This window comes from Erinaceus europaeus, chromosome 8, assembly GCF_950295315.1.
Source record: "Erinaceus europaeus chromosome 8, mEriEur2.1, whole genome shotgun sequence".
NCBI lineage: Eukaryota > Metazoa > Chordata > Mammalia > Eulipotyphla > Erinaceidae > Erinaceus > Erinaceus europaeus.
The window spans coordinates 80,727,519-80,755,039 of NC_080169.1; the positions used below are offsets into that span (position 1 = coordinate 80,727,519).

Genomic DNA, 27,521 nt, shown 5'->3' on the forward strand with positions numbered 1-27,521 from the left:
AAGAATAAAAAATTATGCAAAGCTACTGTCCACCATAATTTCTAGGGATAGAAAGGGGAGAAAGAGAAGTAGAGAAGACACACACAAATAGAGTCCACTCCAAGTCAGATTTCTTACTCAAAATAATTCACAAGACAGTATCAGTGAATTCAGAAAACAAAAGAAGGAGGAAGGAAGAAAAGAATTTTTTTAAAAAAGGAAGAAAGAAAGAAAGAAAGAAAGAAAGAAGAAAAAAGAAAGAGCAGTGAAAGGAATTTTTTTTTAATTAGCTAGGAGGGAAAATTGGAGCATGGAGAGAAGAGACAGAGAGAAACAAGTTCCTCTCACAATGGATAGGACACCCAGCCACCTGGCAGTGGAAAAAACAAAAATGGTTAATTTTGGTCAACCTGAAGGAGGTGGATGGAAAAGGGACATGTGTATATAATAATAATAGTAATAAAATAAAATAAAATAGAGTAGAAAACCCGTAACAGTCAGTCTCCAGCTGGGACTGCTTGATTGGCTGCAGGAAGCCTGAGCAAAGACAGCCAATTATAAGAAGTATTAAAGAAAAAAAAAAAACAAAAAACCTCCAGGTAGTCTTTCCCGGACAGGGATGAGACTCTGATTGGTCAGGTATTTTGTCACTCCAATAGAGCTCCAACCACTTAAAAAAAAAGAGGGAAGTTAAAGGAAGAGGCTTGGAATGATATCCCTTATGAGCCAGGAATCTTGGTGAAGAAAGTAGCTCAGCTGGGAGCCTGCTATAAGTGGCTGTGTTGCAATCAGGCAAGAGAAAGGAATCAAAGGAATACAGATTGGAAGAGAAGAAGTCAAGCTCTCACTATTTGCAGATGATATGATAGTATACATAGAAAAACCTAAAGATTCCAGCAGAAAATTACTGGAAGTTATTAGGCAATATAGCAAGGTATCAGGCTACAAAATCAATGTACAAAAATCAGTGGCATTTCTTTATGCAAACACTAAATCTAAAGAAGACATCCAGAAATCACTCCCATTTACTGTTTCAGCAAAATCAATCAAATACCTAGGAATAAAGTTGACCAAAGAAGTGAAAGACTTGTATGCTGAAAACTATGAGTCGCTACTCAAGGAAATAGAAACTGATACCAACAATTGGAAAGATATTCCATGCTCATGGATTGGAAGGATAAATATCATCAAAATGAATGTTCTCCCCAGGGCCATATACAAATTTAATGCAATACCCATCAAAGTTCCACCAAGCTTCTTTAAGAGAATAGAACAAACACTACAATCATTTATCTGGAACCAGAAAACACCTAGAATTGCCAAAACCATCTTAAGGAAAAGAAACAGAAATGGAGGCATCACACTCCCAGACCTTAAACTATATTATAAAGCCATCATCATCAAAACAGCATGGTACTGGAAGAAAAATAGGCACACAGACCAGTGGAACAGAATTGAAAGCCCAGAAATAAATCCCCACACCTATGGACATCTAATCTTTGATAAGGGGGCCCAAAGCATTAAATGGAAGAAGGAGGCTCTCTTCAATAAATGGTGCTGGGAAAACTGGGTTGTAACATGCAGAAGAATGAAATTGAACCACTTTATCTCACCAGAAACAAAAATCAATTCCAAATGGATCAAAGACCTAGATGTCAGACCAGAAACAAATACTTAGAGGAAAACATTGGTAAAACACTTTCCCACCTACACCTCAAGGACATCTTTGATGAATCAAACCCAACTGCAAGGAAGACTAAAGGAGAAACAAACCAATGGGACTACATCAAATTGAAAAGCTTCTGAACATCCAAAGAAACTATTAAACAAACAAAGAGAGCCCTCACACAATGGGAGAAGATCTTCACATGCCATACATCAGACAAGAAACTAATCACCAAAATATATAAAGAGCTCAGCAAACTTAGCACCAAAAAAGCAAATTACCCCATCCAAAAATGGGCAGAGGATATGAACAAGACATTCACAACCAAGGAGATCCAAAAGGCTAACAAACATATGAAAAACTGCTCTAGGTCACTGATTGTCAGAGAAATGCAAACTAAGACAATACTAAGATACCACCTCACTCCTGTAAGAATGGCATACATCAAAAAGGACAGCAGCAACAAATGCTGGAGAGGTTGTGGGGACAGAGGAACCCTTTTACATTGCTGGTGGGAATGTAAATTGGTACAGCCTCTGTGGAGAGCAGTCTGGAAAACTCTCAGAAGACTAGACATGGACCTTCCATATGATCCAGTAATTCCTCTCCTGGGCTTATACCCCAAGGACTCCATAACACCCAACCAAAAAGAGGTGTATACTCCTATGTTCATAGCAGCACAATTCATAATAGCTAAAACCTGGAAGCAACCCAGGTGCCCAACAACAGATGAGTGGCTGAGAAAGCTGTGGTATATATACACAATGGAATACTATGCAGCTATCAAGAACAATGAACCCACCTTCTCTGATCCATCTTGGACAGAGCTAGAAGGAATTATGTTAAGTGAGCTAAGTCAGAAAGATAAAGATGAGTATGGGATGATCCCACTCATCAACAGAAGTTGAGTAAGAAGATCTGAAAGGAAAACTAAAAGCAGGACCTGATCAAATTGTAAGTAGGGCACCAAAGTAAAAGCCCTGTGGTGAGGGGTAGACATGCAGCTTCCTGGGCCAGTGGGGGGTGGGAGTGGGTGGGAGGGATGTGTCAGTCTTTTGGTGGTGGGAATGGTGTTTATGTACACTCCTAGCAAAATGTAGACATATAAATCACTAGTTAATTCATATGAGAGGGGGAAAATCAATTGTATGTCTCAAAGTTTTTCAAAACACAAACTGAATCTTTTTAATATATAGGCTATGTATTTGATATGCGGACTCTCTCAAAAGCCTAGACCAAGTAGATTAGAAGCATCCAATAGCACAGCTATATACAAGATACTGGATACTGTACAGCAAACCCTAACAAAAGGACTTTTCAAAGTTAACCCAATTACCAAATAATGTGATGATAACATTAACTATCCATTGTCTTTTTGCACCCTAAGACAGCAGGAACCTCACATCTCCACTATAGAGCCTCTACTTCCCCCAGTCCTGGAACTCTTGGATAGGGCCCACTTTCCCGTATGCCTCTCCCAATCCATATCAAATAATATTGCATCCGCCGACCACAACCTAACCAACGCAACGATTGCCACCTCAACATGCTTCACCTCAGACTGTGTCTAGAGACTTCACATGCGGAATGACAACCCTTCAAAATCATTACTCGGGTGAGATCTTTCCTTTTATAGTACACTCTAATTTCATCTCAGGTGGTTCACTTTCTAACAAAGTCCCAAAACCTAGATATACACCAGTTTCTGTGAGAGAGAGCTTATGTTCACACGTATCCATAAACTACTGCAAAATATATACCTGAAAGCAGAAGTACACTAGAGTTTGCAGTGAGTACCTCACTAACACTTCCTCTCCACTATTCCAAGCTTTGGGTCCATGATTGCTCAACAATTTGTTTGGCTTTGTATGTTAACTCTCTTTTCAATCACCAGGTTCCAGAGGCCATCAGGATGCTAGCCAGGCTTCCCTGGATTGAAGACCCCACCAATGTGTCCTGGAGCTCAGCTTTCCCAGAGACACACCCTACTAGGGAAAGAGAGAGGCAGACTGGGAGTATGGACTGACCAGTCAACGCCCATGTTCAGCGGGGAAGCAATTAAGAAGCCAGACCTTCTACCTTCTGCAACCCTCAATGACCCTGGGTCCATGCTCCCAGAGGGATAGAGAACGGGAAAGATATCGGGGGAGGGGGTGGGATATGGATATTGGGTGGTGGGAATTGTGTGGAGTTGTACCCCTCCTACCCTATGGTTTTGTTAATTAATCCTTTCTTAAATAAAAAAAATTAAAAAAAAAAAACCTCCAGGTTTTCTTTCCTGGACAGGGATGAGACTCTGATTGGTCAGGCATTTTGTCACTCCAATAGAGCTCCAACCACTTAAAAAAAAAGAGGGAAGTTAACGGAAGAGGCTTGGAATGACATCCCTTGTGAGCCAGGAATCTTGGTAAAGAAAGTAGCTCAGTGGGGAGCCTGCTATAAGTGGTTGTGTTGCCCCTGGGGTCTGGTAATGGGGCTGTGGGGTGAGCTCAGAAATAATCAAAGAATTTTCCTTTGTCCCCCTGACCTCTGTTTGTCAGCCCAAGAGAGAGTTATGGGACTGTATTTTGGTGTCACTATGACCAGACCATGTATACCCTCCTACAGACAGCCCAGTATCCTACCCTATCCAGCGGATCCCAGGTTGCAAGCTGCTGCCTCTTGGAGCTCACCATTTCTGGTTAATCTAACTGATGATGTTATGAAGGTAGATAAGTGCTAGAGATTTGGGTAAGCTAAACTACAGAAAATGACCTTATGGTTCTAAAGTGTGGAAGACAGAGATAATGATCTAGGATTAAATTCATGATAATACCAACATTTGAGACATGGGTAAAGAGTGAAAGGAAGATACGACTTGGAAGAACATTGTCAAATAGACCAATAAGTGTGGGGTTTTCAGCAGTATTGCATAAAAGTCAAGTAAGGAAAGGTTTTCAAAGTGTGCCTAGGAGTTTACTGATAATAATTACTTTATAGGAGGACATTCTTGTATGCTTTGGGGAGAAAAGCAGCTTGAAGAACAAATGAGATATAAGGAAATAGTGAGAAAATGTTGGGCTGAAATGGGAAAGAAAAAGCAATGTGGTGGTTAATAAGAAAAATACACAAAATGCTTTATCATGTTTGTAATAATGAGAGAATACTTCCAGAAGAGAGGAAACAGCTATCCTTTCAGGAGTGTGAAAATAAACTGGGGAAACAGGAGGTCAGGAAGAAAGAGGGAGATTCTGAGAAAAGCAGGTGGACAATTTAGCCTTGGAGAGGAAGAGTCATGGTCAATCTCTGAGACAGGAAGTAGGAAGGAAGAGAAAATGTGAAGATAAGTCTGCAGGTGGCAAGGCCCAGCAAAGGAAGTTAAGGAAATTCCCGTCTGATGACTTCTGTTTTCTCTGTTAAATAGACGGGAAATTGTGGGGTAAAAGCAAGGTAACATTCTGTAAATAGTTCTTGTGAATACTGAGATACAGAACTGGTTAATTTGCCTGCAGTGTTTATGGTTCTTCAGTCACACCTATAGGCAGATACTAAGCTAGTAGAACTGCATAATCTTCTCTAAAGCCTAGGTGGGATTGAAGAGGAGGCAATGTTGACAACTGATACAGGCCTGATCTTTGCTTCCTATGCAGGCAAAGTAGAAGAAAATGAGGATAAAGAAGGGAAGAGGAGCCAAGAGACAGCAAATTCAGCAGAACACATCCCTTGCTGTGTGTGAAGTCCTGAGTTCAAGTCTATGGCACCTTACAGACAGTACCAAGGGAGACAGAGAACCATTCTTTGGTGTTTCTGTCTCTTCATCTCTAAAAAAAACAATGGGCTGAGAAGATCACAAGAGCCTAGGTTCTTTCCCTCATACTGCATGAGTCTGGAGTTGGTGTACTGCACCAAAGTAAAAGATTCTGGGACCTGGGGTGGTGGTGGTGTGTGTGTGGGCAGTTCAGGTCCTAGAAGACAGAGGAGGACATAATGGGGTTTGAATTGTTATGTGGAAAACTGAGAAATGTTACACATGTACAAACTACTGTATTTTATTTTACTATTGACTGTAAACCATTAATTCCCCAATAAAGAAATTAAAAAAAAGAAGAAAGAAAGAAGAAAGGAAGGAAGACCAGGAGAGATCTATTGGTAGAGAAAAAAATTTGAAAAATAGGTGCCCTAATCAGGAGTCCTGCAATTCACAAGCAGACATGATAGGCCTAGACCTCGAATAAATCCCTCTCTCCATTGTTACCAGTCATTTCTATCAGGAACAACACAATAGATCCTTTTGTGGGCCCTCATAGGACTGTTCACTCAGCTTGAATCAACAGTGGTAGAGATTGTTCCATCCTCTGAAGGGAGATGGACAACATACTCTATGCTACACCTGAGGAAGATGGGTCGATATTGGGGCAGCTTGGAATGTTCCTACTCAGGACCACAGAATATGAGCTCAGATCTACAGGGATGCAGAGGTCACATAGGCTCCTAAGCTGAATATGTGCTCCAGATCACATCAAATTGATGGGATTTACAGTCAATAATATTTATATACCTTTCCCATATTAGGGAGCTACTCTCTTCCCTGATCCAGCTTTCTGGTCCTTTTCCCAGCCATGACATCATCTCCCCAGACAATAACTTGAATCCACCTGCATATCAGATTTCAGGCTCAGGGAAAAAGAAAAAGGAAAAAAAAAAACTAGTATAGTCACAGCCCCTTTGTAATATAACTAAAATACGCCTACTAGCTATCTATAAAATGGAGGACCCCCCACACACACACAACTTTTCATCTGCACTATTCTAGCCTTTAGGTCCATGATTGGTCAACAATTTGTTTGGCTTTGAATGTTAACTCTCTTGCCAACCACCAGGTTCCAGATGCTAGCACAATGCCAACCAGACTTCCCTGGACAGACAACCCCATCAAAGTGTCCTGGAGCTCCACGTCCCTAGAGCCCTTCCCCACTAGAGAAAGAGAGAGACAGGCTGGGAGTATGGATTGACCTGTCAATGCCCATGTTCAGCAGGGAAGCAATTACAGAAGCCAGACCTTTAATACTTCAAAACATCATCACTAATATAAATTAACATCTATAAAGATGCTGTTTTATATAACAAAATAATCATCACTAGCTAGGTGATATTCTAGAATTAAATGGTATGAAATACAGCTATGTCCAACATTCTGTCTCTCCCTATTTATGTCTTTCAAGACCAAATATTCTAAAAGTTAGTGTTATGACAATTATCCACTGACAAAAGTTTTAAGCCACTTAAAAATAAAAACAAAGCAGGTTAGCATTATAGTTGATGGAAAGCATTCTCTCATGAGACAACAGAAGTCCTAGGTTCAGTCCCCAACACTACCAGGAGCCATAGTTGAGCAGTGCTCTAGTACAAAAGTCAAATAAAAAATAAAAGTAGTATTTAATGCATTTTATAGATATGACTAATATATTGATTTGTTGCAAGTTGTATCTATAAAGACAATAACACTCATACCACCTCTGTAAATGCAGTTGTTCACTTTTCTCTTGACCTTACTCTTTATAAGTTTTATCTATTTACTATTATTATTAATTATTTTACCAGGGCACTGCTCAGCTCTGGTTTATGGTGGTGCAACATATTAAACCTGGAACCTCAAGGCATGAAAGTTTCTTTGCATAACCATTATGATATCTACCCCTCCCCACTCTTTTTAAGTTTTAAAAACCTTTATTTATAGGTCTAAAGTTTTTCCATATTTTCTTTAGCTTACAGTTCTTGAATTATTCTTACACTTAGTGCATATATTTGTATTTGCTACTTTTTAATAGCTTGTTAGTAGCTTTCCTCAACTTTTCTTATTGATTTGTGATCTCTTCATAAATTGGGCAGTTACCCTTTGAAAAATTTTATAACTAAATCTGTTTGTTTGACCTTGATTATATGCCTTTACATTTAAGAGGTTTTAAATTTTATGTAACCAAAGTTAACACAATTTTTGCACAAGGGTTCTAACATCTGAGCCAACCTTAACAAGACCCTCCTTAAGTTAATATTAAAATACTAAAAGTGCTCATTTATAATTTTTAAGACTTTGAAAATTATATTTTTACGTCTCACCTCGAATTTGCCCCTGTATAAGAAGGTAAAGATTCAACTTTTTTTTTTCCCTCTAACACCCAATGTAGTCCTTTAGTACCACTTATTAAATGGACTAAATTTTTTTATCCACTGATTTGAAATTCAGTCCTTCTACTGTTTTTCTTCCTTCTCTTTCTATTTATTCTACTAGTAATTCTACTAGTAGATTCAAGGCAGTAATTATTAGCAGGCTGTGTTCATTTTCTGCCTTGGCTATGGAAGCATAAGCATTATGTTTGCAATATAGTTTTATATAATCATAAACTGCAAGTGTCCTTAAGCTGAAACTGAACTTGTTGGCTCACTACTATGAAGACAGAAAACCACCACACCCCAACAAGACTAGAAACAAAGGTTATTACACTTGGCAAGCATTACAGACGTTCTTAAATAAACAACACGGAATAAAGCTAATTAGATGACAACTCGGTTAGATAGTGTTTTTCTGTGGAGTTAATGCTTCCTGTTGAGTCTATACAATGTAGGTCCATTCAAACTAGATAACGCATAGACACAATCCTGGACTTTCTTTGTGGCTAAGGAATATCACTGACAACATCCCTTTCAACTGTTTAAGTTCAAACAATTTTTCCTATGCTATTTGGAGCAGAACACTAAGCACTTAGTGAGTATTTGTGCATGAGTTTGAACTGATTCAAGCTCTGTTTTTGCGGAACATTTTGGTCCTCTAAACATGTACCGTGACCAGCTCCTGAATAGGTAAAGACTGACTCTGCCTCAGAATAGATAATAATACCAGTTGAACTTCTAAAAGCAAAGGTAAAGAGTCAAGTTCTGTTTTCAAGTTTACAGTTGTCTCTAACCAGCAAGTAGGAATCTTGATATTTACAACTTACTGGAAATTTAGCTATAGCCCAAAAGATACTCTTCTGATTCACATGTGAGAAAGCCCACTTTTGATAGGTTATGGAATATGTATGTGTTGTTCTATGTACTACTAAGAAAATAGAGTCTCAGTTTTAATTCTTTTCTAAGTCAACTTTTAATATCACACAGAGGTAATATCACAAACTCATACAAAGTACCATTTTGTCTCTGAAAAAATTATAACTGAAAGCATTGCTTATATAACTCACATAAAGGAGCCTCAGACCTAAAGGTAAAATAAGTAGATCATCTTGTATATCTACTACACTTAGCTTCCTTGTTTACTATATTGGTCACTCTGACTTAAACTATCTTTTCTTTGTATTTTAACATTATAAGCTCTTTAAAATCCCATCAACCGATGTTACCTTATGTACAATGAGTTCATGAGTGCCATCTGGAAGAGTCCTGCCATCTTCCTGCATCAAGGGGACAAAAGAGAAGCCAAATAACTTCTTCTCTCCTTTTTCCTTTGCTGTGGGGGAGGAAAAATCACTCACTTATTTAAGCATACACACCTGCATTCAGATACTTAGACTGTCAAAAACATGATCACCAAGAAATACAACCTACACTCACCAGCTCCTCATACACAATGGAGAGCAGCTTTAAAAAAGGAACTTCTCTGTAGTCACCACCAAGTAATCTGGCATTATCCGGGAGTTACAGTCCTTGAATAATTTTCTGCATGGAATTCACTACTTGCAATTGTGTGTGTGTGTGTTTTTCTCCAAAAATGCATGGGTTGACATTTTCTTATGCTTACATTCCACCCTTTACCTTTGGACATAAGCATCAGTAAAGGCAGAGTTTTTTAAAAATCTAGCTTATGCCCTTAATCTGATATTCTTTTTAAAAACTTAAAAATTATCTTTACTTATTTATTGGATGGAGACAATCAGAAATTGAGAGGGAAGGGGGTGACAGAAAGGGAGTGAGGCAGCAAAATACCTGTAGCACTGCTTCACCACTTGCAAAGCTTTCCCACTGCAGGTGGGGACCAGGGGCTTGAGCCCAGGTCTGTGCACATTGTAAGATGTGTACTTAACCAGATGTGCCACCAATCAGCTCCATTAATCTGATATTCTTTTTTTTTAAAAAAAAAAACAAACTTTTAAAATCTTTATTTATTTGCTGAATAGAGACAGTCAGAAAGTGAGAGAGAATGGGGTGGCAGAGATGGATAGAGACAGAGAGACACCCGCAACATTAATTCACCACTTGTGAAGCTATCCCCCTGCAGGTGGGGACTGGGGACTCAAACCTGGGTCCTTGCACACTGTAATGCGTGCACTCAACTAGATGTGACACCACCTGGCCCTTTCTGATACTCTTTAACTAATCAAAACCCCCTAAATTTTTGTGGTTCTATCTACCAACTCTGTAAGTTGTACTTCTTGTGACCCAATTCAGAGTTCCTTCCCTTGACCTCAAATTTATTGGTTCAATGTTTCTTAGTTTTCTGTCACTGACACTTCTAACTGCTTTGCCATGTTTCCATGATGACATTTAAATCCGGAAAATCCAACTTGCAGCTTATTCAGTACTTACACTAGACTAACCTCACTTTAGCTGATACACACTTACCACAATTTTCTCCACAACTAAGCACATGTTCTACATTGATCTATCCAACTCATTCTTTTACTTTTCTAGACAATTATTTCATTCATTCCCCCCCCAACCCAAACTTCCTATAACTTACAATGTTCTTCAGTTTGAGCTGCTGTAGACAAACTCCCATATGCACTAGCTCCCATATGTATCTTTGTGCCCTATGTTTATATCTGAACTAGGTTGGCTCTTACCAAAGGACAATGCATAACCTTGAATATTGGATGCCCTACTCATGGACACTCCTCTTACTTACAATGACCTCTCTATTTTCCACATCAGCAATATTTAACTCTCAATTATTTCTACTCCGCTTTAAAAGTTCCATCTAAAAATTTTTGACTTTTGATAAGCCACTTTTCCAGAGATAGAACCCAGTTTTTGTAACTTCCTAGCAAAGCTTATTTGAAAAAAAATGCATCCATGTTCCTTTTCTTCTCTTTTCTTTTCTTTCTTTATTTTTGCCTCCAGGGTTATCGCTGGTGCTTGTTGCCTGCACTAAGAATCCACTGTTCCTGAAGGCTATTTTTCCCCTTTTGTTGCCCTTATTGTTTATCATCATTATTATTGTTGTTAGCTGTCATTGTTGTTGGATAAGACAGAGAGAAATCAAGAGAGGAGTGGAAGACAGAGACAGGGAGGGAAGGATAGACACCTACAGACCTGCTTCACTACTTGTGAGGCGACCCCCCTGCAGGTGGAGAGCCAGGGGCTTGAACTGAGATCCTTATGCTGGTCCTTGTGCTTCGCTCCATGTGAGCAACCACCCAGCCCCTCTAGGTTCCTTTACGTTCCTCCATATTACTCTTGAATTTACCATAGCCAAGTTTTCATCACTGCACTGGAACTACTTGTCAATTATTTTCATGATGTTAAATCAGATACATTTTCCTGGCCTCATTTCATTTGATTTAGCACTAGCATTCTAAATAAGTTTCTTCATTCATTCTCCTGGGTTTTTTTCTTCCTTGTTATACCACGTTATAAATAGACCTTAATTTCATTTAATAACACCTTCTTTCTCTACCAAAATCTAAATGTTTCCATGTCTTATCCTTTCTCATGGTTTTCTAAATCATTGGCATCAATGACTGAAGTTAATTTATTCTGGCTTCATGGCTCTTAAGAACTAATAATGCATATCTTTCTACAACTCCAAATTCAGTGATATTATGTTAGTAGCTTGAAATCTGTGATGGTGATAGTATTTACTTGTTAGTAGTCAACAAACATAATAATTAAACACTCCCCTCTCCATTTTTTACCACATTACAGCTGGTTATTAAATATTTACAGTACAAAAATAAACCTTATGTTCTCATTTTCAAGTTTGCCTTGAGCTTGGATCACATTCACCTGTGTATTTGACATACTGAATGTCTAACAGAGGTATAAGATTTAACATGTCTGCCATATAATGTTTAGTTTTTCTTCCCTAGGGTCTTCCTATTGTTTTTCTCACATCATAAAATAACCACATCACTCCCAGCCTAATATATCCAGAATATCCTTGATATTTCTCCTTCCTTTCACATCCAAATTGTCAGTTAATTGTAAAAATAAATGGAAACACCACCATAATAATACAAAGCACATTAATTTCTTACTTAGAAACTGAAAAAGCCTCCTGACTTTCCATTCTGTTTCTACTTGGCTCACTGACAATCTATTACTCATATATCAGTAAGACGTTTCTTAAATGTAAATGCTTGAACAGCGCTTGATGTTAAATCTTGAATCCACCCCAAGACAGAAAAGACAATATAGGATGAAGTTTTGTTACTGCCTCTCTGGCATCATCACCAAATTTCTCCCACTAGCTGACTCAGTTCCCTTGTTATTCCTTGAAAATGACAAAACCTGGAAACAGCTTAGGTGTCCAACACACATACCACAGTGGAATACTACTCAGCTATTAAGAATAATAAATTCACTTTCTTCACCTCATCTTGGATGAAGCTTGAAGGAATCATTTTAAGTGATGTCACCCAGAAAGAGATGGATGAATATGGAATGACCTCACTCATGGACAGAATTTGAGAAATAAGAAGATGAAGGAAAACACAAAGTAGAACTTGGACTGGGTTTGGTGTATTGCACTGAAGTAAAACACTCTAGGGGATGGAGGTGGGGCTCCTGGCACGTGATGGTGGAGGAGAAGCTAGGCTAGGGGTGAGGGTGTTCTTCAGAAAACTGAAAATTTTTACACAGACACCAATAACTGTGTTTACTGTAAACCATTAATCCTTTCAATTTTTTTAAAAAATGACAAAAATGTTTCAAATACCCAGTACATTAACTGGTAAAGAATAAATGTTTACTAAATATTTGTTTTAAGAATATTTATATTTTAATGAATATATGTGCACATAGTAATATCTGGATGCACATATGATAAAATGATCATATTATATCTCTGTTGTCTCCATTTCTTCCAGACTGGAGAGAAATACACTATTTCTCCAATAGATTCTTTTACATCTCTTAAGTTATTGAAAATTTACCAGCACCCTCTCCAGTCTTAACGTATACTACTGCTGGCGGTGTTTGAGATATGCTTCAGTGCACAGAGAATACCAAAGATCTTGGATTGTGTGTGTGTGTGTGTGTGTGTGTGTGTGTGTGTGTGTGTGTGTGCGTGCACACTGGGTGGGGCTGAGGTGGACTGATTGTGAGTGACAGCAAGACAGAAATTCTGAGGGGGTAAAGAATGCAAAAATATTAAAGTAAAGATGCCAAGAAATGGTACTTTCATGAATAGTACTATGACCACATAGGCAAATACTGCAATATCCGCATGTGTTGGTTACTTTAGATCTATAAAATGATGCAATTGAAGTAACTTCTAAAAGCTATTTGGACTGGCATTACTTCACTCACATTTGCAAACTGTATGAGACAGCACATTAATAAAAATACATGTAAGTAAGATAAAAATCTGAGCCACAGACTTTACTAGACACTTCAAATGCACAGAAAAGCTTTTGTGGGTGCTTCTGATGTACTTGAGATCCAGATCAGCTCTTGGTTGGAGAGACAGCAGACAAATGAGTTTCATTTGTTTTGACAAATGAGTCAGAACTTTCACAGTCAGTCAAGCATTTGCTTCACTTATGTTTATCTAATAATTTATTTATGTATTTATTCTTAAAAATCACATATTAGGGGTATTGTTATTGTCAGAGGAATATACTTTCTGATCTCCCAGTGATAGGCATAGAACATTACACCCACCACCAACTGACATATTCTTCCACTCCAGTGGACAAGGTCCCCTTTCAACCTTTCCTGAGCCAGTCGATTTTTAATGATGTCTTCCCTTTGTAGCTACTCTACCAGATGCTCTCACTTATAGGTGGAATTTAACAAGGGTCGAAAGGGACAACACAAAGTGAACCTGGATTAAGTGGGGTTTATTGCACCAAATCAAAGGACTCTAGGAAAGGAAGGGATAGGAGTGGCTTTCAAGCCCAGGTGCATGATGACAGAAAAGGACTTAAGTCAGGGGTGAGAGTGTTCTTCAGACCCCTTTCATAGGGAGATGAGAAACTGTTACCTGTGTGTCAACAACTGTACTGTAAACTATTAACCTCAGCCCCTAGCCCCAGCAAAAATTTTAAAAACACAGGGAAAAATGAGTTTCATAAAATGAGTGGAAAAATAGGATAAAACTTTACAAAACTGATTAAGGAGAAACCCTATAAATCTCTAAAAATATTTCTTCTTCTCTTTTCTCTATTTCCATAGAGATTACTGGTTCATCCAGAATTGAACCCACTCACCTCTTGGGATTCCACTTGGTTTCACATCTCTCTCTTAAGAAGTCTCTGGCTTGTCATACACTTTCTGAAGACTGTTTCACACTGTCACTACAGCTCAGTAAGTAGATTACCCCAGTACAAGAAAGCCATGCAGCCAACCCCTTAAAACACTTACTAGAACAATGTCGAAACTCAAAACGGATGTGGGCGCCTCTGAACTTATCCACAGGAATGGGAAGTTTCAGTAGTTCAGACCACCTGGGACTGTTGTTATGATATAGCACAAAGGAGTGGTACTCACTAGCTGGTGGCTCTCCAGAGCCAAAGGAGATAAAATCCTAACAAAGGAAACAGGCAGGTTAAAGACAGCTTCATTTAAAGATTATTTTGAAAGCATCAGAGCAATTGCTTTGCTATATCTGCCTGCTCCCCAAACAGCACTTCATGTGAAATTGCCTCCTCAATCTTTTCAGTGTTGTCTCTGCACTTGAGCAGGCTGTGTCTGTTTAATTCTGATGCTAATCTCCAGTGGCCTACTGTGCTAAGGGGGAACTTTGGTGACATGTATGAGACTGGTAATTGCATGCCCCATTTGGAGTTTAACAACATGGCAAAGTCCTCAACCTTCTGCAATAAAAAACTTGTTCAGTGCCTCACTGAGAGAATCATGGAGACCTGGAGCTCATGCAAAACACTTCTGACATAAGGGAACTTGCTACTGTCATCCCAATTATTAATACCCAAATCTTCATGTGCTATTTTGGTTAACGTGATAATACTGCATTCCTGGAAAAATCATGACATAGTTTTTTTTCAATGCAAAAATGTGTCATGACTTTACTGACAATCTAATAAACTGGATTAAATGTGATTAAGGGAGAGCTACTAATTATACAAGCTGTAAAAGAAACATACAAAAAACCCAACTTCCTGTTTTCTTACTTTTAAAAAAATATTTATTTATTCCTTTTTATTGCTCTTATTGTTTTATTGCTGTAGTTATTATTGTTGTTGTTGGATAGGACAGAGAGAAATGGAGAGAGGAGGGGAAGACAGAGAGGGGAGAGAAAGATAGACACCTGCAGACCTGCTTCACTGCCTGTGAAGCGACTCTCCTGCAAGTGGGGATCTGGGGGCTCAAACCGAGATCCTTACGCCAGTCCTTGCACTTTGCGCCTGCTGTGCTTAACCCGCTGTACTACTGCCTGACACCCTGTTTTCTTACTTTTAATGATTTACTGATTTCTTACTTTTAATGACTTATTTTCTTACTTTTAATTATTTATTTTTTTATTGCCACCTGGGTTACCACTGGGGCTCAGTGCTGGCACTACAAATTCACTGCTCCTGGTGGATAGTTTTTCCATTTTTTTTCTTTCAATTTTATTTGACAGGACAGAGAGAAATTGAGAGGGGAATGGAGGGAGAGAGAAATATAAAACACCTGCAAACCTGCTTCACTGCTCCTATGAAACATCCTTCTGATAGTGGGGAGCAGGGTCTTGAACCCTGATCCTTGAGCATGGTGATATGTGCACCGAACATGGTATGCCACTGCCTAACCCCCCTTAATGTTTTTTTAAAAAGGGAAACTATTTTAAGTATGTTAGCTGTTGGGCCCAGGCAAAATCAGTAAAGTCAGGGACCCTTTGGAATATATGTAAAATAGAATCTCTAGCTTTTTCCTAAGTGGAGACCTTAAATTTCATCTGCTTTACTCCTACTTTAGGTTATTGATTATTAAATGATTTGTTCTGCTTTATATATTAATGTTTTTTGGCCATCACAATGTCATTGTTATCATGACACCAACCTGACTTCCCTGGACAGAAAACCTCACCAATGTGTCCTGGAGTGCCACCTCCCCATGCTTGGGAGTATGGATTGACCTGCCCATGCCCATGCTCATGTCCAGTGGAGAAGCAATTACAGCAGCCAGACCTTCCACCTTCTGCACCCCATAATGACCCTGGGTCCATACTCCCAGAGGGATAAAGAATAGAGAAACTTCTAATGGAGGGGAGGGGATATGGAATTCTGGTGGTGGGAACTGTATGGAATTGTACCCCTCTTATCCTACAATCTTATCAATCATTATTAAATTAAAAAATAAAAAGAGAAACCAAACAGGAAAAAAGTGCAATAAAATACTGCAAATCAGGAGTCAACTAGTCACATTAAAGATGAACATAAAGCAATTATGAAGAGGTTTTTTTTTTTTTTTTTTACTAGGATGTGCCTAGTATTAACGTACCTTTAAGGCCTGGCCACTACTCTCTACAATGAACATTGTAACTTCCACATTTCTGGCAACACTCTTCCCTCCTTTCTCAAATTCTCCCCTTTCCACGGTGATGTATAAATCGTTTCTCATTTCACCTAGGATAAAAAGAAAGTGAAAATCATGCCATATATACTAGCAAGTATAGTAGGGCACTCTACAAAGAAAAACTTTAGTTCATAAATACTCTGATACTATATGCATAAGACTAAAATATATTCCATCTGTACTTTTATTAAAGAGTCCCTAGCCTCACTGCCAATATCTGAGAACAGTAAAAGCCAGTCTCTGGCAGTCTAAATTAGCAATACTGGAAACGTATATTTAGGAAGGTGACTCCTGGGATTGAATAGGAAAAGTGTTGTCAACTTTAACCATTTTTCAATATTTCCTTCATTTCATTTATGAGGTGTGATTACAAAATGACAGCTTAGCAGGGGTGGTTTATAGAAACCAGTCTTAATACTTTATAGTCAGAGCATTCAGAACAGAAGAAATGCTGAGCTAGAATAAGTGACAGTACTGCAGAGGCTACAGTTACAATTTAAATGTCCAAAATTCATGAAGAATTCATATTAGTGCTTTATGAATACAAAGGTAGAATAGTTTAGTCACACAGGCAAACCTGGCTTAAATTTTCTTACCGTCAGCCATAAAACAAACAAGAAAGGCCATACATTCAAGCTGCCATATTCTATATACACATATCCCTACATTTTTCACTTTTATACACTTGTAATGTTTTTCTCCATTAGTTGTAGTACTTGAATGCCTTATAATAATTTCTTTCTTTTTACAAAGATTTATTTATTTTTGATATACACACACCAGAGCTCCAACTCCAGCATACAGTGGTGCCAAGGACCAATACTGAGCCCACAGTCCTTTGTTTTAACATGCTGAGCTGTCTCCCTAGCCCTAATTCTTTTTTAAATTATTTTTCCCTGTCTTTCCACCAGGCCTTCACTGGTGTTTTGTATCTGCACAATTTTACCATTCCTGGTGGATTTCTTCCCTTTTCTTCTTTTTCTTTTTTCAGATGTAGGGTGAAAAAGGAGTAGGGAGAGAGGCAGAGAGGAGGAGAGACACCACAGCACTGTCTCACCTCTTGTGAAACAACCCTTTTCATGGTGTTCCAGTGTGACTTGAACCTACGTCCTCCTACATAGTAAAATATGCACTCTAACAGGTAAACCATATCCAGTACCCCTTCATTCCTTGTTGTTACAAAGAAAAAGAAATCTAGTGAAAACTAACAAACTCAGGAAAATATACTGAATGTATCCTTTTTCCTTTCCTAATAAAATTAGAGAGAGAGAGATGCAAATAAAATGATAACATAAAGGTTTTATGGGTAAAAGTTCATGATAGTGGTAAGAATGAATTTATTTCATTTAACACATGCTTAAGTCTTTGAAGAACCAAAAATCAATACTTTTTTTTCCCCTTTTCTAATAAAAATCTTTTCCATAAGAATACAATTCAAGATAGGGGAGACAGCATAATGGTTATGCAAAAGGACTTTCAGGTCTGAGACTCCAAAGTGCCAGGCTTAATCAGCATCATCATAAACCACAGCTGAGCAGTGCTCTGGGGTTTCTCTCTCTCCTTCTCATTCATCTTTCTTTCTGTATCTCTCTTTCATTAAAATAAATAAAATTATTATTATTTTTAAAGAAAGCAACTCAATGGTCATGAACATAGCTCAGTAGGTGAAGAACTGATTTGTAGACATGAGGCCTTGGGTGCACAGAATTTCATAAGCCTCTTAGGACTCTTTCTTTTTCTCAGAAAAGGGAAAAGAAATCACTTGAAGGAATAATAACCATATAAATGTTCACAACTGGAAGATTTATCAGATGACCTAGCTTTGAGCACTGTAACACAATTAAGAACCTGGAAGAGATGAGTAAAGTTTTAAAATCATATATCCTTCCAAGACTAAGTCAGGAAGAACTGCAAAACATGATTAGACCAATTACAGCATGTATGTGTGTGTGTGTGTGTGTGTGCGCGTGTGTATATTAAAACCTAGAAAATCCAAAAGCACCTTTCTAAAAGACTTATGGACACCAATGTCCATAGCAGCACAGTTTGTAATAGCCTAATCTTGGAAGCAACCCAGATGCTGGACGACAGATTAATGGCTAAGGAAGTTTATTATAATTAAGATTATTTCAAGTGGTTTTGGGAAAATTGGATTCAAATGTGAAAACAAATGAAACTGGATTACCACATATTATCATGGACAAAAAAATCAACTGACTCCAAGTAGATTAAAGACAGGAACACTAGACCAGAAACTACCAAACAGAAGAAAACATTGGCAGGACACTACACTATATATGCTTCAAAAATGTCTTCAAAGACTCAAGTCTAACAGAACAAAAACAAAAATAAATAAATAATACTACATAAAATTGACATGCTTCTTCATGGCAAAAGGCACCATCACCCAAACAGAAATATACCCTACAGAGTTGGAGAATATCTTCATACAACATATTTCAGATAAAGGACTAATAACCAAAATACAAAATAACTCAATAAACTTAGCACAAACAAACAAATGAACAGCCACAATAGAAAATGAGGTGAGTAAACAGAGACTTCACTGAGGAAGAGATTCCAAGGGCCAACAGTCACATGAAAAAGTGTCCAAAGTTTATCAGAGAAATGCAAATAATAAAAACAACAATGAGATACCCCTTTGCATCTTTGAGCATGTCATGCATTAGAAAGGATAATAACAACAAATGCTGAGCATGTGGGGGTAGAAACACTGCTACACTACTGGTGGGAGTGTAAATTGGTCTAACCCTTGTGGAAAAGAGTCTAGAGATTACTCAGAACACTAGAAATAGATGGACCCTATTACCCAGCAACTTCTCTCCTGGGGATTTACTCCCCAAATAAAAGAATCTTTAAGAAGACATCTCTGTATGCCAATTTTCATAGCAATACAACTTGTGATAGCTCAAACTTGGAAGCAATCTAAATATCCAAACATATGAGTGACTAAAAAAAAAAAAAAATATATATATATATATATACATACATACGTGTGTGTGTGTGTATACATATACATATACATATACATACATACAGGATGGAATATTACTTAGATGCTATAAATGATGAAGTCATCTTCTTTGCCTCACATAGGGACGGGGGGAAGATCACAAAATGAAACTTGGACTGAGCATGGTGTATTGCATCAAGGCAAAGGACTCTCGGGAAGGTGGGGGGAGGGAAGAGCTAAAGAGAACATTGTGGGGCCTGGGCAGTGGCACATCTGGTTAAGCATACATATTATCAAGGGCAAGGGCCTTGGTTCTAGACCTGTTTCCCAACTTCAGGGGGTCTACTTCACAAGTAGTAAAACAGGTCTGCAGGTTTCTTTCTTTCCCTCTCTCTCTTTATCTCCTTGCCCACTTTTAATTTCTCCCTGTCCTAGCTAATAAAGTTTAGAAAGAAAAAATAGGGGCAGAGGAATGGCCACAAGGAGTGGTGGATTGGTAGTTCTGGCACTAAGCCCCAGCAATAATCCTGGCAGCAATTTATAAGAAGAAGAAGGAGAAGGAGAAGGAGAAAGAGAAGGAGGGAGAAGAAGGAGAAGAAGAAAAAAGAAGAAAAAGAAGAAGGAGGAGGAGAAGAGGAGGAAGAGGAGGAAGAAGAGGAGGAAGAGGAAGAAGAAGAAATAAAAGGAGAAGGAGGAGGAAGAGGAGAAAGAGGAGGAAGAGGAGGAAGAGGTGGAGGAGGACGAAAAGAAGACGAAGAAGAAGAAGAAGAAGAAGAAGAAGAAGAAGAAGAAGAAGAAGAAGAAGAAGAAGAAGAAGAAGAAGAAGAAGAAGAAGAAGAAGAAGAAGAAGAAGAAGAAGAAGCAGCAGCAGCAGCAGCAGCAGCAGTAGCAGCAGCAGCGGCGGCGGCTTGCAGACCTGGAGCTTGATGATGTAAAAGGACCTTATAACTTTCAGAAGAAGATAAGAAATTGTACCCATGCATCAATGAATACACTATAAACCATTAACCCTCTAATAAAAATGATTAAAATAATTCCTAACCAAAGTATGTACAGGAAAGTACCTTAGCTTTCCAAACCAGAGGGGAATACCAGTGTTGCTGTTTACTTTCTTCGATTAAAAAAAAATCATGATAGTATAGTTCTCAAATGATCTCTGCTGAGCAGGAAAAACATGGATCACATGATAAATAAACTAATTAAATTCAAAAGATGAAGTCGAGATATCTTCACAAAAACAAATATCAAAATAGTGGAAACAACAAATGCAGTGGCTTCTTATGAATTTATAATAATCTAATATAGCTCACACACAAAAAGTTTGGAAGGCAATGACCTTAGAATTTCAGGATAAAAGGAAAGTATTTGAACACATTTAAAACTGTAGTTCAACGCTCTGAAAACTTTTTGATTTAAGTCAAAAATGCCTCATTAAAAAAATTAAAGGATTCACAATAAACTGTCTGTTTGCTAGAGTTCTGCTTATTCAGTTAATACTAGTGTTCTAACACACACTTTCTTAATATAATTTCACTTTAACAATTCTATTATAAAATAAATAGTAAATATAGTAATGTAGAATGGATGGTTCACTTGGACAGTGTGCTGTGTTGTCATATTTGAGATCCAGGTGCCTGGCCCCCACCTCACTGTAGAATGTGAGAGCTTCAGTGTGTGGTCACTTTTGTTCTCTCTGTATCTCTTTGTCTTTATCTCTCAATCTGAAAAAGTCATCCTGGAGTGGTAAAGTAAGCTCATAAACTTTGTCCTTCAAAATAACTACTTTCAACACATTCAAAATAGGTCTGAAACACTAATAGTTTGCATATGTGCCATTTTAACAGTATGCTTCAGAGGAAATTGTACACAAGAGTTTTCCCACTAACAAATTTGTTATGTTAAATAACAAATACCAAGGCACTTTACAATGCTTGCAAACAGACTATAAAATATACTCTATCTAGTAGGAAGTATAGCCCTGGGGGAAAACACATAGGTATTTTTTTAAATTAGGGATTAATGATTTACAGTATATTGTTAACTCTAATCTCATAGGTGACCAGAAGTCTGCAAGACATTCTCCTCTAATCTATAGGGCAGTTCTTTTCCCCCATAATACACCAGTTTTGAAAAAAGTTTTCTGACCCCTGATATTTGTTATTGAAAAAACTGCTGATTGTTATCCTTGCATCTATACTTACAAAATCTGTTTTGCTTGTTAATGTTCTACAAGGAACATTCTTTTGAATAATGAGAACATGAAGCCTATCTTTCAGGCTCTGTCCCCTATAATATGTGTGCTTAGCCAGGTGTGCCACACGCCCCCCCCCCCATGTCCTGCCCCTTGTTACAAAAATCCTGACATAGGGTGAAGTCTGGATATCTCAGAGATTCTGCCCACAGTCAGTAGAGGGTTGTATTGCCACATGCAAATCACCGATAACTCTGATTTCTGGCTGCTGTTGTAAGGGTCTGGAGATTGTGCATGGGATAACTAGAGTAAACTCAATATTTTATGACATCAAAAGAATGTACCTAACATAGTGACATTTGGATAATGACAGTTTTAAGCATCCTTACTCTGTTTCCTACCTTAAAAATGTATTCTTATCTTTATCTATGGGATGTATAGCCATCTGTTACTTGTACCTTAGCAGATACGCTTAGAAGCTTGAGAAGGAGAACACACACTTGACACATATGCTAGGGATGGCATATGTGTATGTTCCCGCCTGACTTCTTATAAACTGTATGGTGGCTGGCTGTGGGTATTTTCTCTCTACCCTAGGAAACATTTATTCTCAGGGCTCTGACAACTGGCTAAGGTTTTCTCCACTGGCATATTAGCCATACACCAGACCCCAGTGCCCCTCCCTCTTATCTCTTACCCAGAATCCATTGCTTTGGTACAATAGGAGTTTTAATCTTAGGAATTTTTCACAGTGAGTTATTAGCTTGTCCAAACTACATAAAGGTTAACTTTCTGGCAAAATTAAGAGAGTTTCTTGGGATGGTGTCTTCTACTCTCTTTTAAAATTTTTTTTTTAATTATCTTTATTTATTGGATAGAGAGAGCGAGAAATCAAGAGGGAAGTGGGTGGTAGAGAGGGAGAGAGACAGAGGGAAACCTGCAGTCCTACTTCACCACTCGTAAAGCTTTCCCCCTGCAGGTGGGGACTGGGAGCCCGAACCCAGGTCTTTGCGCATTGTAATGGGTGTGCTCAACCAGGTATGCTACCACCTGGCCCCATCTTCTACTCTCATCTGTTGTAAGGACATGGCAACTCTAACTTCAGCAAAGGCAAGAGGGGGTCTGAGAATTCTACTTTTTTGTTTGTTTGTCTTTGCAGGTGAGTTAGGCCAAATGGAAGGAAAAGGTTACATAAGAGAGTAATGTACTGCCAGAGCAGAGTGATGAATCTTTTTCTATATTATTATTTTATTTGAGCACCTACAATGTGCCTGCTATAATTATAGGTTCATTAACAAAGCACAGAGTTCATTCCACAAATCACAGATTCTAGTAAAGGGAGACCTATACATAGTAAAAAGTAAAATGCATAGAGGGAGAACATTTCTTCTGAAATACATTCTATACACATCTTCCTAGGAAGTCTGCAGTTTGCTGAAAGGTGCTGCATTTTGCCAAAATATTCAGAAGGATAAAGCTGATGTTTATTAATGATATGTGCTGTAAATAAAAGTAAACCAGAGATGGCATACAGAGAGGGTTAACTGGAGGAGAGGGGGTGTTTTATATAAAGTCATAGACTCAAGATGTGATATTCTATATATGAATATACCTATACTTTTAACATTTACTTTAACATATAATTTTTAATTAATTTATTTATTGGATAGAGCCAGAAAGACATGAATAGGGAAGGAGAGACAGAGAGACAGAGAAAGAGAGAAGGAGAGAACGAGAGAGACACCTGCGGCACTGCTTCACCAGAGGTATGAACCCAGGCCATCAAGTGTGAAAACAAAGGTACTCTCACAGATGTATCACTGCCTAGCCCTGATTTATTTAATTTTTATATACCTATAGTGTTTTTCTCCATTGGTTATATAACTTGAACACTTTATAATCCCTGACTTGAATCGCCAGTACTGCATAATCCTCTTATGATTCCTCCTCTTTCTCAAAACAAGGTGAAGAAGAAACAATGTTCATTAGAAAAAAAAATAGCTACACCTTGAAATGAAATGCAAAATCTGTGTAATATATGGTCTTTTTCAACAAAGGAGTAAGGTTAAAAATGACATTTGGGGCACCAAAGTAAAAACCCTGTGGTGAGGAGTAGACATGCAGCTTCCTGGGACAGTGGGGGGTGGGAGTGGGTGGGAGAGATGGGTCACAGTCTTTTGGTGGTGGGAATGGTGTTTATGTACACTCCTAGTAAAATGTAGTCATATAAATCACTAGTTAATTAATACGAGAGGGGGAAAATTAATTGTATGTCTCGAAGTTTTTCAAAACACAAACTGAATCTTTTCAATATATAGGCTGTGTAATTGATATGCAGACTCTCTCAAAAGCCTAGACCAAGTAGATCAGAAGCAACCAATAGCACAGCTACATACAAGATACTGGGTACTGTACAGCAAACCATAACAAAAGGACTTTTCAAAGTTAACCCAATTACCAAATAATGTGATGATAACATTAACTATCGATTGTCTTTTTGAACCCTAAGACAGCAGGAACCTCACATCTCCACTATAGAGCCCCTACTTCCCCCAGTCCTGGAACTCTTGGATAGGGCCCACTTTCCCGTATGCCTCTCCCAATCCATAACAAATAATACTGCATCTGCCGATCACAACCTAACCAACACGATTGCCACCTCAACATGCTTCACTTCAGACTGTGTCCAGAGACTTCACGTGTGGAATGACAACCCTTCAAAATCATTACTCGGGTGAGACCTTTCCTTTCATAGTATACTCTAATTTCATCTCAGGTGGTTCACTTTCTAACAAAGTCCCAAAACCTAGATATAAACCAGTTGCTGTGAGAGAGAGCATATGTTCACACGTATCCGTAAACTACCGCAAAATATATACCTGAAAGCAGAAGTACACTAGAGTTTGCAGTGAGTACCCCCCTAACATTTCCTCTCCACTATCTCCAAGCTTTGGGTCCATGATTGCTCAACAATTTGTTTGGCTTCGTATGTTAACTCTCTTTTCAGTCACCAGGTTCCAGATGTCATCAGGATGCCGGCCAGGCTTCCCTGGACTGAAGACCCCACCAATGTGTCCTGGAGCTCTGCTTCCCCAGATACCCACCCTACTAGGGAAAGAGAGAGGCAGACTGGGAGTATGGACTGACCAGTCAACACCCATGTTCAGTGGGGAAGCAATTACAGAAGCCAGACCTTCTACCTTCTGCAACCCACAATGACCCTGGGTCCATGCTCCCAGAGGGATAGAGAATGGGAAAGCTATCAGGGGAGGGGGTGGGAAATGGAGACTGGGTGGTGGGAATTGTATGGAATTGTACCCCTCCTACCCTATGGTTTTGTTAATTAATCCTTTCTTAAATTAAAAAAAATGACATTTGGTTTCCAAGGCAATTTTTCAAGCATAGTTATCTTATAACTTAGCTAATTTTCTACCTTTTCTCAATTCAGAAGAAATTTAGACTCAAATAAACCTAATGATGTAGTATCACAGGAAAGCAGGAACAAGCAAATAGGGATTCAAGTTCTTCTCAGTTACTGTGTACTCAGTCTGGACCTCTGAGTATCACATTTTATTGGCAGCTTCCTCCAGTGCCATAGCCCCTCCCTTGTGGTACTCAGACTCAAACCTAGGGAGCAGGCATGGCAAGCCACATGACCTACCTTGTGAGCTAACTCTCTGGCCAGCCCTGATGATTTTTATGTATTTCTTTATTTTCTTAAAACATGGTGGGAGCAAAGGTAGAGGTAGGGATGAAAGGGATAAGACCACTTTCTTATGTTATGCTTTTTCTATGACTTCCAGGAGACTTCTGAAGTATAACATAATCACACATCAAAATGCCTCATTCAAAAGTTTTGCCTTTCTGTTCTGTAGCTGTCACTATCCCTGTAACTCCTTTCATATCTTGCTAACTTTTTAGACTAAAACAAAATTCCTTTGAAAAGAGAACACATAACAAGAACATTACTTCTGGAAAACATAAATGTCTACACATGTCTTCCCAGAAATTTTACAGTTTGCTGCAAGGTACCACATTTTACCAAAATATTCAGAAAGACAAAGCTGAACCAAGTGCTAATTAAAATCAATACACTTGAGGTCAGCCTGACTAAACCCAATTGGTGTTAAGACAGCATCATGGGTAATTAAGAGAGAACCCATAAAGGGAATATGAAATGGAGTCACAGAACCAGTGCGAAAAGCTATTTTCCTGACAATATTTATTAACACCCTGCACCTCTTAAATGTGATGTGCATGACACTATCCACTGTTTCGCAGGCCCACTTGTCTTTACATATGGGAAGGTTTCTCAAAGTATCACTGTAGATAAGATAAAGATGAAGTCACAACAATGGAAACCCATTCAAAAGACTTTAATGACTACAGTCAAATGGGATTGATTTATGACTTGACCTCACCATGTAGTTTGCTTCATCAGTATCTGAGAATCATGATCCTTGACTCTTTCCTATGAACGCATTGGATAAAGGCAGAGAGTGAATAGTCATCATATCAATAAAATTACTTTATCCAGTTAGGGCTCAGCCCAGTCTCATTTGTGTAACAGAGTGTGTGTGTGTGTGTGTGTGTGTTGTGTGTGTGTTTGAAAGAGAGAGAGAGAAGGAGAGGGAGAGAGAGAGAGAGATGTGAAAAAGAAAAGCTCCTGTCCTTTAGTTAAAAACAAAAGACCATGTGTAAAGACTGAATTTTGTGTGTGTGATAATGATAGTAGCAATATATAATAGTTTACTTTGCCAAATGTTGTAAGTAGAACACTTGATTGAATGTAATTCAACAGGTTAAGAAAGGGCATCAAATAAATTGGTGCAATTCAGCCTTCATCACAAGATCATAAGTGCCTTGAGCAAGGAAGGCACTCATTCTACCCTGCTTTCTCAGAAAAGTCTTGAAGTAATGCTTTCAGTTCTAAGGAGCATTTACAGTTTACAGGGACACACACACACAAAGATATTATTCAATGTGATGATATCATGGAGAAAGGACTCAAACCCCATCAGAGGAGGGTTAACGGTGACAAGAATGTTAAATGAGTTTAAAATGCTTGAGGTTTCAAGTTACCTCACTGGATAAAAGGCAAAGGGAAACTGGTTCAGTGGGAAAGAGGTCATTTTGAGAGATGATGTGTTGGTCATTGTAAATATTGAATCATAAGATAGAAAACCTCCATCAGGGAGAAATATTTTGCACTGAACATGTTGGACTGTACAGCTCTTTATATGGCTGGCAGAATATTGACTCTTATTCCAATGCCACCCCACCTGGAAAGATGTGCAAGTCCTAATGCCAGGAGCCTGTAGATAAGTTATATTACATGGCCAACTCCGAAGACATAATTAAGGTATTTCATTGGGTTATTGGGTTGTGTCCAATATAAATGACAAAAGGAACTGGTCAGAGGGTAATAGGAGGGTTAGAGTCAGAGAATGGGCTTTAAGGAATACAGAGGCTGGAATGATTTGAGGCCAGAGTCATGGATTGCAGGTAGTCTCCCAAAACTGAAAAAGGCAAGGAAACAGACTCCCCATTAGAGCCATTAGAAAAATGCTGCCCTATGACTTAATAAGTAGGGGCAGGGAAGGAGAACAAAGAGTGAAACATGAACAAGGAATGGTGTAACATGGACTGGGACCAGTGTACTACATCAAGCAAAGGAGGGGAAGAGAGGGTTGGAAATGTTGGGGTCCTGGTGCATAATGAAGTTGTACCCATGTGTCAGCAACTGCACTGTAAATCATTAATCCCTAAAATAAAAATAAAAAAACAGAGAAAGAAGAAAAAAATGTTGCCCTGCCAGAACCTTGGTTTTTGCCTGAACCAGTGAAACCGGTGCAAACTTCTGACCTCCAGAATGACCAGTTAAGTCTCTTTGTTATTTTGAGTCACCTCTTTGTGCTTTTTTATAGCAGACATAGAAAACTATTATATGCTGCCCACATCCAAACTTCTATTACTTCATGACAGCTTCAAGGGGAATAAGG

General features: G+C 38.5%; 1 protein-coding gene across 8 annotated transcripts in view; it reads right to left on the minus strand.

Moving 5' to 3' along the window:
* The window catches only part of DOCK4 (dedicator of cytokinesis 4), a 541,157-nt gene that overhangs the window by 174,183 nt on the left and 339,453 nt on the right, over positions 1–27,521 (minus strand). For all 8 annotated transcript variants that reach the window (XM_060196434.1, XM_060196436.1, XM_060196435.1 and 5 more), the window contains exons 14-16: positions 16,280–16,404; positions 14,201–14,363; positions 9,019–9,125 (exon numbers count right to left, since the gene is read on the minus strand). In XM_060196434.1, coding sequence (XP_060052417.1) covers positions 9,019–9,125; positions 14,201–14,363; positions 16,280–16,404 — 395 coding nt within the window. The remainder of the gene's footprint in view (positions 1–9,018; positions 9,126–14,200; positions 14,364–16,279; positions 16,405–27,521) is intronic.